The following is a 13,517-nucleotide window of genomic DNA, read 5'->3' as shown; positions in this document are numbered from 1 at the left end:
TGTGTGTGTGTGTGTAGCATGTCATGACAGAATAGTGGACTTGATAGTAAAGGACATATCTAATTTTCCAACCTCAGCGAGAATGTACAAACTTTCCTGTGTCAATCCCACCATGTCCCATCTCTGCAGTAGTCTTGCCAGACCAATGAGAGTTCTTTCGTTGGTACGCTACGTGAGCTACGCTAACTACGTTACTGCATGCTGCAGATCTCTCTATGGGTCTGAGACACTTCATAACTACGTTACTGCATGCTGCAGATCTCTCTATGGGTCTGAGACAAAAATATGGTGCTCAAATCCTGGCAATTCATTGGTTTCGCTGGAATCCCTGCGACACCAATCAGTAACTACTTTCACGATCAGGCGCTCCCACCCATAGATATGTAGATATGCCCCGCCCATCTAACCTGGGCTAGCGTCTCTCATTTGCTGCTACGACCTGTCACTCTTTCAGTTCTGACCCGTCAATACGCCCTCAGAACACCAGCTTGGGCAGCGAAGTGACTCAGACTAGGGCTGCTCGATTATGGCAAAAATCATAATCACGATTATTTTGTTTGATATTGAGATCACGATTATTTAACACGATTTCATTGAATTTTTTTTTTAATCAAAAGTTTCTTAACAATTTTCTTAACAAATCAAATTATACATTGACTTTGATAACAATTAATTAATTAATTAATGTTGACAGTGGCTTTTCTTTTGAACAATGTTCTTTGGATTAGATACATTTCTCCCATGGGAGACAAATAGTGAACCTTGATAAATAAATAAATAAAAGTGCCAAAACTGATAAATAAAGAAGCTTCAAAGCACCGCCACCACCACAGAAGAAGACTACCTCGGAAAAATAATTTCACTATGACAGAACGCGTCTAAATAAGTTATTTAATGGCAGCGCTGAGGCTTCAAAACCCAGCATTTGTTAAAATACACACTTTTGCTTAGGTAAGTGAAGTTTCATGTTTATCTGACACTTGTAAATATGAGCGCCTCTCCTAACTAGGCAGACACCGATTTATTTTGATGGCAAAGTGAATGGACCAGCAAAGGACTGTTGTCTGGCATGAGCGAGCGGAATGCGACAACGGGACTGAGGAGGGCTACTTTGAGGGGCACCTACGACTGCGTAGCAAATTTTACACACCGTGTCAACTTGGTCCAAATCTGTCTCCGCGAACCCATAGTGTTTCCACACCACTGACGTGGTTTTAGCTCTCTTGTCCACCTCTCGTTCTGCTGCCATAATCTTCTTCTTGTGTTTCGTTCGAGAGGAGCATGCGTGCGCCTCGCTTGACAACTCGTCTCGCTTTGAACTTGTTGTTGTTTGTTTTGGGGCTTTGGGGGGTGGGGGAGGGGTCAAGCACAGAATAGCTCTGCAGTGTAGGGTGCACTTGATTTGTGCTAAATCGTTTTATGGCGATTATTTTGTTTTAATGATCATTGACAGCCCAAATCTTAATCTAGATTAAAATCCGATGAATCGAGCAGCCCTAGCTCAGACTCTGTTATGTAGTATTGGGAGCGCAGCGATTCAATGTGATATTTGAGTCTGGAGAGAGAGAGACTATCCCTGCAGTAACCCAGCCACTTTTACACATCTGTCTGCTAATACAACATATGTTGTTGTTAGTGAAGTATCCAGAGAGGTGTTTGTTCTGGAGGTAGCAGCACAGTGGACCCTACTGTAGCCTAGAAGAAGCCTTCATGACCACGGTTGTTAAGTACCAACCTCTCCTGAACACATCTCAGAGCTAGGGTACAGATGCACACTACTTGTGTTCATATTTGGCAGCCTAGGACACACACACACACAGCCTAGGACACACACACACACAGCCTAGGACACACACACACAGCCTAGGACACACACACACACACACAGCCTAGGACACACACACACACACAGCCTAGGACACACACACACACACACACACACACACACACACAGGTTGGTCATAAGAGGGTTCCAACAGCTGTGGACGCCTGAAAAGAGGACAAGCCACCTCGCTCAGCCCTGCTCTGTCTCTGCTGTCACAGGCAGACCCACATATGGAGGAGACGCTCAGCTCTGCTCTGTCTCTGCTGTCACAGGCAGACCCACATATGGAGGAGACGCTCAGCCCTGCTCTGTCTCTGCTGTCACAGGCAGACCCACATATGGAGGAGACGCTCAGCCCTGCTCTGTCTCTGACCCACATATGGAGGAGACGCTCAGCCCTGCTCTGTCTCTGACCCACATATGGAGGAGACGCTCAGCCCTGCTCTGTCTCTGCTGTCACAGGCAGACCCACATATGGAGGAGACGCTGCTACTTGTACCCCTGAAAGATGTGGGAAAAACAAACTTATGTCACTGGTCCATGAATTGTGATTGTATACTGATTGCATTGTGTCCCTGTATGTAATTATTCTCTATGTGGACATATATAAATTGTTAGAATGTGTGTGTATGTCCGTGCGTGTGCACACATTGTGTGCCACCTGCTGGATGCTGTGGGTAGTGCAGTGCTGTCACTAGTTGGCCATTCATTCAGCCCTAATTACCTCATTTAAAAATCCAGCCCTGTCACTGTCTGCTGGAGAGCCCCGCCGGGACCTGTCACTAATATGAAGGCTGTCAGGCCCATAGTGTCACGGACAGAGATACAGAGGTTTACTCATTTATATGTGAGGTGCACTAAATTGTTCTCTCTCTCTCTCTCTCTCTCTCTCTCTCTCTCTCTCTCTCTCTCTCTCTCTCTCTCTCTCTCTCTCTCTCAGGGCTGCTCCACCAGTGTGGAGAGCTGGCTCCTCAACAACGTTGGAGTTGTCCTGGGAGTCTGTGTCGGAGTGGCCATCATTGAGGTTCGCCATCTACATGAATTACAAACATTTACAACTATCTAATGTCAAAGAGTCTACCAAATTAAATTGATTGTTCCCTAAAGCAAAATGAACGGAAAAGACTTATTGTAGTTTTCAGTTGGAGCAGACAATGACTACACTGTAGCCACATGGCTTGTGAAAAAAGATCCTCTACCACTGAGGTGATTAGATGTAACCTGAGCTGTGCTTGCTCCCTGCAGCTCCTGGGTATGATCCTGTCCCTTGGCTTGTGCAAGAGCCTACACAAAGAGGACTACACCAAAGTGCCAAAGTATTGAAGCGGAGGTGCAACACTCTGGAACTCAACACACACACACACACATACATACACTACACACGCACTACATGCATTCATACACCGGCACACACAGAACATAATGCATTCTCATCTTTTCTTTGGTGAAACCCATTCTGTCCCAATGTTAAGAAGAACTTTCATTGCGTTACATGGTTGTTTTTTGTGTGTTTTTTGAGGCAAATCCATCTTTTCTGTCAGTCCGGTTTTCTTGCAGCACTTTAGAGACTTAAGTTGTTCTTTGAATTAGAAAAATCAGAATGGAGAGTTAAGTCAGGTTGGACTGAAAGAGAACAGAGGGTCACAAGAGATGAGGAGGTAAGGAAAGGAGAAGGCGACAAGAATAGAGAGGTAGAGATTTTAGAAAAAGATACCCTACTTGACAATGTGGATGGTATCGGACAACTGGAAAACCAACTGCGTTTAAAACTTTTTTTCTGTTCTTCAGTGTTTCAAGTTTTTATGCATTTTGGTTTGGTTTTGTACATAATTTAAGTGAACGTTCGTGACCTAAGTCATAGACATCGTCTTAAAGAATAAGGACACTGAATTTTATGTTGAGCCCTATTCCTGGCTTCCCTGGCATGTATCTGACTACTACAGGTCAAAATATTTCCGTGTTGTGCAGTACAGAGTTCTGTGTCAATAACGTCGGCACGCGCTCCCTGGCTCGTTCTATTAATACATCCATGGGCTGAACATGAAATTCAGTGTCCTTATCCTTTAAGACGCTGGTCACTGGTTTTAAAAAGAAAACAATAGATTTGTTTTGTTTGCATGTTTTATTTTCCATCATGTATTAAGTTTGGGTTGTAAAGGATTTTTTTTTACCAATAATGTTTTGAAAGTAATAGAAATAATGAAATACTAAAGAGCAATTGTGACATTGGCTCCTAAGACATCACACTCACGTGTCACATCGTCTGACATGCACAATGTGTTATTCTATTTGTCTGATTCTCAAAGCTTTCCTTTCTTTTATGAGATAGCTTTAACTTAAACACATGACCAAATTGACCAAAAGGCAAATATCATGTGAAATGAAATACTTTAACGATATTCTACATCAGGGAAATTTCACCTTGTGAGTCAAGAACAAATATAACAGATTTTGGACTTCTTTTTATGTTTTATGAGGAAAAATGTTATTTTCTGAAATGATTTTATGTACATTTTAACTTAGAATTAAGCTCTTTCTTATTTTGCTTTTATAATGTACAAAAATGCCCTCATGTTTTCTTTTATATGTAGGCTGACCAACATTCCATGATCTTCACAGTTTTTTAAACAATAGGACTAGTTAATGTATACTCACCCAACTGATTCAGTTTTTTGTCAATAAACATTGAATAGATTGATTTGTGTGCACAGGTGTGTGTTGATCTCACAATACTTGGATAGAAGCGCATCTCTTTGCAGTTTAAGCAAGTCTACATCCACTAGGGGACGCTAGCGCTCTGATCACAACTCTTTCAGACTCTTTGTTCATTGTGTTGATTTCTCCTCCAACATGAGCATTTGTCATAGTGGGATTGATGAGCAACTGATGCCTCTTTAGTTTACTTTCTTATACTGTTTCAGTATGAGATTTATGTATGCCCACTAAAAGCAATCTGTGTGTGTGTGTGTGTGTGTGTGTCATGTGCGTTGCAGTCCAAGTACAGTATCTGTGTGCTTGTCTGGCTCCGAGCCCCAAACCTGTTCCTGTAGATCTGAGACGTCCCCGGGGTCTCTGGCCCTCAGCACTTCACTCTCCAAACAACAGCAGCCCTTTCACTCCTCGCCCCTCCCCCCTCTCCTCCTAGTTAACAATGACACTTCCACCTGCTGCCCTGCTTCACGTCCGTCCTCCACACACACACACACACACACACACACACACACACACCTACATCCTGTTTTTAAAAGAAAGTGCTCTCCGCCCCACACTGTCAGCCTCTACTGCCCAGACCACTGGGCTCCCCTCTCTCTGCTCCACACTCAGCGCTCTGCTCTCACCCCTTCTGCTCTCTCCCCTTCTGCTCTCTCCCCTTCTGCTCTCTCCCCTTCTGCTCTCTCTGCTCCACACTCAGCGCTCTGCTCTCACCCCTTCTGCTCTCACCCCTTCTGCTCTCACCCCTTCTGCTCTCTCTGCTCCACACTCAGCGCTCTGCTCTCACCCCTTCTGCTCTCTCCCCTTCTGCTCTCACCCCTTCTGCTCTCTCTGCTCCACACTCAGCGCTCTGCTCTCAGCCCTTCTGCTCTCACCCCTTCTGCTCTCACCCCTTCTGCTCTCACCCCTTCTGCTCTCTCTGCTCTCACCCCTTCTGCTCTCTCTGCTCTCACCCCTTCTGCTCTCACCCCTTCTGCTCTCACCCCTTCTGCTCTCACCCCTTCTGCTCTCACCCCTTCTGCTCTCTCCCCTTCTGCTCTCTCTGCTCCACACTCAGCACTCTGCTCTCACCCCTTCTGCTCTCACCCCTTCTGCTCTCTCCCCTTCTGCTCTCTCCCCTTCTGCTCTCACCCTTCTGCTCTCTCTGCTCCACACTCAGCGCTCTGCTCTCACCCCTTCTGCTCTCACCCCTTCTGCTCTCTCCCCTTCTGCTCTCTCTGCTCCACACTCAGCGCTCTGCTCTCACCCTTTTGTGAAGGGAAGCATGTTTTAGAGGCTGTCCATGACCAGGGCAGGCATGGTGTGCCTGTGGGGAGGGGGGTCACAGTTGTTCTTCTCGCCTCTCCCGCCTTTGGATCTGTAGCGTTTATTTCTTTAGAGGGAGGAAGAGTGAAGTAAGCAAGGAAAGAACCTTTTGAGATTGAACTCTGGACCTTCTCAATGGAGATCCGTTTAAAGACAACCTGTGGCCTGCTCACATCTGAGAGGGTTGAAGGCTTGCTGCACCTTCCCTCTGATAAGTCTGGGAGATGTTCTCCAGCACCTTCCCTCTGATAAGTCTGGGAGATGTTCTCCAGCATTTACATACAATACGTCTCTAATTTGTTCACGCACAGTATGAAGGTGTCTTTGGAGAAGCAGAAATATCCCGACATTTCCCAAAAGCTGCTTGTGGTCTCCATCGAGTAAAAAAGGAGCCAAACTGAACTGTGGCGATGAGCCAGCTTGCAGGGTGAAGAAGAGCATTTCACTGAGCTCTGAGTCAGTAGGACTGTGATTAGAGGTAGTGTCTCGGTATCAACAGAGACGGATTATGAAAGGATGGGCCCCTGGGCACAGACACAGAAAAGGCCCCCCATTCATTCCATGTATCACCTTCTTGAATTTGCCCATCCAATTTCAAGATTATTTGAGAAAACCTGTGGGGTGGACTTTTTGGATTTCTCCCCAAAAGAGTTAAAGGGCCCATATTGCATGGAGTACTCAGCCCCTCTAAAGTACTATACAGTAGATAAACACTCACTTAAAAGTATCATGATGGTTTCTTTCTTGATGACTTAGCCCTTTGACTATGCGACAAGAAAGGGCCCCCTGAGCTCTTGGGTCTCTGGCTTGGGCCCGGTAGGCCGTTCTGTAATATGTCTTTGAGTATCAAAGCATAACATTTACAGTCCAAACTAGAAAAGGTTTGTTTTCTGAAGAAAATGTTTGTACTTTCTGCAAGTAGTGAATATATGGAGTTTAGGCAGCTGGAATGGCACCTGGTAGTCCTCAGTAGTATCAGGAACTGACATCGGATCCCTGGTGATTTAAAAAGTAGTTTATTCTCACTGTCCATGAACACGAAAAAATAAATATTGTGCGAACAGTATTCCTCAAACAGGATGAAAGATTCAAGAATCATGAGTCTTGAATGAGGACTTCTGATCACAGGATACACATTGACTACCTGTATGACTACATGACTTCATGTTTACCTGTATGACTACATGACTTCATGTTTACCTGTATGACTACATGACTTCATGTTTACCTGTATGACTACATGACTTCATGTTTACCTGTATGACTACATGACTTCATGTTTACCTGTATGACTACATGACTTCCTGTTTACCTGTATGACTACATGACTTCATGTTTACCTGTATGACTACATGACTTCCTGTTTACCTGTACGACTACATGACTTCATGTTTACCTGTATGACTACATGACTTCACGTTTACCTGTATGACTACATGACTTCATGTTTACCTGTATGACTACATGACTTCATGTTTACCTGTATGACTACATGACTTCATGTTTACCTGTATGACTACATGACTTCACGTTTACCTGTATGACTACATGACTTCATGTTTACCTGTATGACTACATGACTTCCTGTTTACCTGTATGACTACATGACTTCATGTTTACCTGTATGACTACATGACTTCCTGTTTACCTGTATGACTACATGACTTCATGTTTACCTGTATGACTACATGACTTCATGTTTACCTGTATGACTACATGACTTCATGTTTACCTGTATGACTACATGACTTCATGTTTACCTGTATGACTACATGACTTCATGTTTACCTGTATGACTACATGACTTCCTGTTTACCTGTATGACTACATGACTTCATGTTTACCTGTATGACTACATGACTTCCTGTTTACCTGTATGACTACATGACTTCATGTTTACCTGTATGACTACATGACTTCATGTTTACCTGTATGACTACATGACTTCCTGTTTACCTGTATGACTACATGACTTCATGTTTACCTGTATGACTACATGACTTCACGTTTACCTGTATGACTACATGACTTCATGTTTACCTGTATGACTACATGACTTCATGTTTACCTGTATGACTACATGACTTCATGTTTACCTGTATGACTACATGACTTCATGTTTACCTGTATGACTACATGACTTCACGTTTACCTGTATGACTACATGACTTCATGTTTACCTGTATGACTACATGACTTCCTGTTTACCTGTATGACTACATGACTTCATGTTTACCTGTATGACTACATGACTTCCTGTTTACCTGTATGACTACATGACTTCATGTTTACCTGTATGACTACATGACTTCCTGTTTACCTGTATGACTACATGACTTCATGTTTACCTGTATGACTACATGACTTCATGTTTACCTGTATGACTACATGACTTCATGTTTACCTGTATGACTACATGACTGCATGACTACATGACTACATGACTACATGACTTCATGTTTACCTGTATGACTACATGACTTCACGTTTACCTGTATGACTACATGACTTCATGTTTACCTGTATGACTACATGACTTCATGTTTACCTGTATGACTACATGACTTCATGTTTACCTGTATGACTACATGACTTCCTGTTTACCTGTATGACTACATGACTTCATGTTTACCTGTATGACTACATGACTTCCTGTTTACCTGTATGACTACATGACTTCATTTTTACCTGTATGACTACATGACTTCACGTTTACCTGTATGACTACATGACTTCCTGTTTACCTGTATGACTACATGACTTCCTGTTTACCTGTATGACTACATGACTTCATGTTTACCTGTATGACTACATGACTTCATGTTTACCTGTATGACTACATGACTTCATGTTTACCTGTATGACTACATGACTTCATGTTTACCTGTATGACTACATGACTGTATGACTACATGACTACATGACTACATGACTTCATGTTTACCTGTATGACTACATGACTTCATGTTTACCTGTATGACTACATGACTTCATGTTTACCTGTATGACTACATGACTTCACGTTTACCTGTATGACTACATGACTTCACGTTTACTTGTATGACTACATGACTTCACGTTTACCTGTATGACTACATGATTTCACGTTTACCTGTATGACTACATGACTTCATGTTTACCTGTATGACTACATGACTTCATGTTTACCTGTATGACTACATGACTTCATGTTTACCTGTATGACTACATGACTTCATGTTGCTGTGGATGCTAGTGATGTTTTTACCTCCTCCCCAGTGACCGCTGGGCGAGAGGTCATGTTTTTACCTCCTCCCCAGTGACCGCTGGGCGAGAGGTCATGTTTTTACCTCCTCCCCAGTGACCGCTGGGCGAGAGGTCATGTTTTTACCTCCTCCCCAGTGACCGCTGGGCGAGAGGTCATGTTTTTGGTGGCGTCCGTACGTCTGTCCGCAGGATTACGCAAAAACTACTCCACCGATTTTCATGACCCTCGGTGGATGGGCCACCTTATAACCCAGACAGCCTTATAACCCAGACAGCCTTATAACCCAGACAGCCTTATAACCCTTATACACCTTATAACCCAGACAGCCTTATAACCCAGACAGCCTTATAACCCAGACAGCCTTATAACCCAGACAGCCTTATAACCCATACAGCCTTATAACCCAGACAGCCTTATAACCCTTATACACCTTATAACCCAGACAGCCTTATAACCCAGACAGCCTTATAACCCTTATACACCTTATAACCCAGACAGCCTTATAACCCAGACAGCCTTATAACCCTTATACACCTTATAACCCAGACAGCCTTATAACCCAGACAGCTGGACTAGATCCCAGTTACGGGCCGTTTCCAGGGCCACCCAAACACGGACGGCCATTCACCAACATTCATTTTTTGGAACACAATTGTGCAAAAACTACCAGATAAATTTTCATGAAACTTGGTTGAGGGGTGTAGCATGGGACCGTTTAGAACCCATTCAATTTTGGCATTCACAGTGCCAAGAAATGCATTCAGGGGCAGAGGTCTGTGCTCTCTGAGCACCATTTCCAGTTTGTGCAATGTGTTGATTGTAAATAATGCTTTTGGAGTTACAGTAGCTTTGGTGCCACCCTACAGGTTTGAGCATGGTCCAGGTCATGATAAACACTACAGGTTTGAGCATGGTCATGATAAACACTACAGGGTTGAGCATGGTCATGATAAACACTACAGGGTTGAGCATGGTCATGATAAACACTACAGGGTTGAGCATTGTCATGATAAACACTACAGGGTTGAGCATGGTCCAGGTCATGATAAACACTACAGGGTTGAGCATGGTCATGATAAACACTACAGGGTTGAGCATGGTCCAGGTCATGATAAACACTACAGGTTTGAGCATGGTCATGATAAACACTACAGGGTTGAGCATGGTCCAGGTCATGATAAACACTACAGGGTTGAGCATGGTCATGATAAACACTACAGGTTTGAGCATGGTCATGATAAACACTACAGGTTTGAGCATGGTCCAGGTCATGATAAACACTACAGGTTTGAGCATGGTCATGATAAACACTACAGGTTTGAGCATGGTCATGATAAACACTACAGGGTTGAGCATGGTCATGATAAACACTACAGGGTTGAGCATGGTCCAGGTCATGATAAACACTACAGGGTTGAGCATGGTCATGATAAACACTACAGGGTTGAGCATGGTCATGATAAACACTACAGGGTTGAGCATGGTCCAGGTCATGATAAACACTACAGGGTTGAGCATGGTCCAGGTCATGATAAACACTACAGGTTTGAGCATGGTCATGATAAACACTACAGGTTTGAGCATGGTCATGATAAACACTACAGGGTTGAGCATGGTCATGATAAACACTACAGGTTTGAGCATGGTCATGATAAACACTACAGGTTTGAGCATGGTCCAGGGGCCTCATTTATCAAAGAGCGTGTAAATTCTGGTGTAAAAGAGGGCGTACGACGAAAACGCGGAAAATGCGAAATGTAGCGTACGACGAGAATATTTACACGCTTTTCGGATCTATCAAAAATGTCGTACGCTCCGAAATCCGAGACTGGCGGAGAAGAGAGCGTACGCGCACGCGCCCCGTGTTCCGCCCTCTCCACGCCCAAATTCAACCATATATGGTCAAAACTATGACAGGGCACAACGTGGATACCCCGGAAGGAACCGACATAATATAGCGTGGAGCATTAGGACAGACAAAAACGCGGAAAGAAGAGAAACTTTTCGGAGACGGAGGTGCATGTGCTTGTTGGTGAGGTCCACGCGAGGAAAGGAAATCATCTTCGGAAGGTAAGCTATTTGTACGAGCCTACATTTGTCTGATCGCTCCTACAGTTTAGGTAGCCTACTGTACGTGTCGTGCATCATGTATGTGGCGTAGGCTACACGGACATGCTGTATTATGTGTGAGGAAAGCAAACATTCCACACATTCTGTGGTAGGCTATGATTGATTCAGGACCAAAAACAGGGAACGATAACACAGATGACCACTTCATAATGTTAGACCACATTATAAAGACTCTCATCTAAATCACCCGGTAAATCACACTTAAGCATTTATTTGGCTGCCAACAGAAAAACATATCAATTGAACATGGCTACACAATAAAATGTTTAATGCATAATCAAGTTAACAGACAAACTCAAAGAAAATGACTGAAATTGTTTCTCCAGACTCTGACGTGGGGTGGGACTCAGAGGAGGGGGAGTCTGCAGTGGTCCTTGACCTGACGGTCGTGCCCCCGCCGGTTGCAGCCTCTACATCCAGTGCCACTACCTCCAGTGCCTCCACCTCCAGTGCCATCTCCAGCGCCTCCGTCTCCACCGCCCACGCCTCCACCTCCGGCTGCCAGCGTCCCTGCCTCAAGGGTCCCTGAGGGCTGGGCTTCCTATCAGACGCTGTGCTGGAGGCTCATGACCCTAGAGGCCCAGAGGGAAATGGCAGAAGGGATTGGGGCAGTTGTGGGGCAGTTGTGCAGCAGTTGGTGGAGGTCACCACACTACACCACCAGAGCCAACAGGACATCCTCACTGCACTTCATTCCCTCACACATGCTGTCACGGACCTCACACTGTCACTCACTACCACACTCACGGACCTCACACAGTCACTCACAAACGCACTCACCCTACTAACACACGCAGGTTGCGCAAACGTTCGACATACGGCCGCTATAGGTGACGATTCGTGTGCGCCGCGTGCGGAAATTACGCGGCCATTTACGGAAACGCGAGATCTGCCGTTTAGTAGACGCTACGTAAGAACGACACGTCATTCCGAAGTTGCGGCCGCGTGCAAAGAACGCACGTGATCACGTGGGCAGGAACCTCCGTCATAAACTCACCTGGCTGACACTAGATTAACAGGTATTTATATGACTTGGTCTGCACGTCTTTTTCGCACGGTGCAAATACGGTGCGGCCGCGTGCAAAAAACGTGGGCAGGAACCTCCGTCATAAACTCACCTGGCTGACACTAGATTTACAGGTATTTATATGACTTGGTCTGCACGTCTTTTTCGCACGGTGCAAATATGGTCACTTACTTACTAAACCCTGACCACTGGCTATATTTAGCATTTGCAGTACCACTGGCTATATTTAGCATTTACCAGTACAAAAACAAATTAATGCTATATGGGGATATAGCAGCAAGCATTATGCTACAAACCAATATAAGACTGAACACCATTAACAGTTTAGAACATTTTATTACACAAAGTAGATTACAAATTAAAAGTATACATATTTACAAGGATGAGGTTTACGGTCTGTCACATTACGCATAGCCAGAAAAGCAAAAAAAAGCATGTACAAGCTCTGGCTAGCAACCCATTATCTGACAATTGCAAAAGTTCTAAAAACAAAAATGAAACAGTGCGCATTCTGTGGCAGGCAGACCGGGAACAGACCGTTGTATCCCACAAAAAAAAGGTTAAAATTTACAAAAACTATTTACAAAAAAGGCATCCATCCTTGCAGGCTGGAAAGGCAGGTTTAGGGAGACAGGCTGGGGGTCACCCACATCTGAATCGAGGGTCTGGGCAGAAGAGGTCATCCTCATCTGAATACTCCACTGTGGTCAGGGCTGGAGCTGCGGTCAGGGCTGGAGCTGCGGTCAGGGGCTGGGCTGGGGAGGTCAGCTGGGCTGGAGCAGATGCCTAAGGACATAATGAAATGGCTGTAAAAGCAAGTCGCATACGTTCATTGGAAGCGTGCCATTTCACTGGATACGAGAAAATTAACTGCCTGACATCCCATACCTTTTTGAATCGAGCAGGGGCATGTTTCAGCATCTCCTGCAGCTGGGCAGACACCTCCGTCACAGTGGTGCTTGGCTTACAGGCCATAACTGCACCTTTTAACCAAAAAGGGAATGGTTTCAATGCACATGGCATGAAGCTCAGATATCGTGTCTGCAAAACATAAAGACAATCATTTACTTTTACATTTCCTTAACACTTCCCTGCAAAAATAAGGAACAAAGTTCTGCCCTGAAGTTACTCACCATCTTCCTATGATGATCCTTGTCCTTCAGCTGCTCCTCCAAGACCAGCAGCTCCTCCTCCGTTTTAGCAGGGTGCAGGTCATCCAGTACTGCTCCCCGATAGCTGTCTGCAGACTCGCCGGACAGTCTCTGCTCCAG

General features: G+C 44.6%; 1 protein-coding gene and 1 long non-coding RNA gene across 2 annotated transcripts in view; one reads left to right on the top strand and one right to left on the bottom strand.

Annotated features, from left to right (window-relative positions):
• The window catches only part of LOC311308557 (CD82 antigen-like), a 62,414-nt gene extending 57,905 nt beyond the window's left edge, over window positions 1–4,509 (top strand). Inside the window, exons 8-9 of the mRNA XM_084437529.1 lie at window positions 2,766–2,849; window positions 3,071–4,509. Coding sequence (XP_084293655.1) covers window positions 2,766–2,849; window positions 3,071–3,148 — 162 coding nt within the window. The 3' untranslated portion in view covers window positions 3,149–4,509. The remainder of the gene's footprint in view (window positions 1–2,765; window positions 2,850–3,070) is intronic.
• Window positions 4,510–12,859: 8,350 nt separating this feature from the next.
• On the bottom strand, window positions 12,860–13,492 carry LOC311308116. Its single transcript, XR_014630409.1, has 3 exons — window positions 13,380–13,492; window positions 13,135–13,229; window positions 12,860–13,032 (listed from the first exon to the last, which is right to left on the bottom strand). It is a non-coding gene; the product is annotated as an uncharacterized lncRNA (long non-coding RNA).
• Between the last annotated feature and the right edge of the window lie 25 nt (window positions 13,493–13,517).

This window comes from Borostomias antarcticus, assembly GCF_949987555.1.
Source record: "Borostomias antarcticus genome assembly, chromosome: 4".
Taxonomy (NCBI): domain Eukaryota; kingdom Metazoa; phylum Chordata; class Actinopteri; order Stomiiformes; family Stomiidae; genus Borostomias; species Borostomias antarcticus.
Note: the sequence above shows the minus strand (reverse complement) of the source record. Positions and strands in the feature narration are given on the sequence as shown.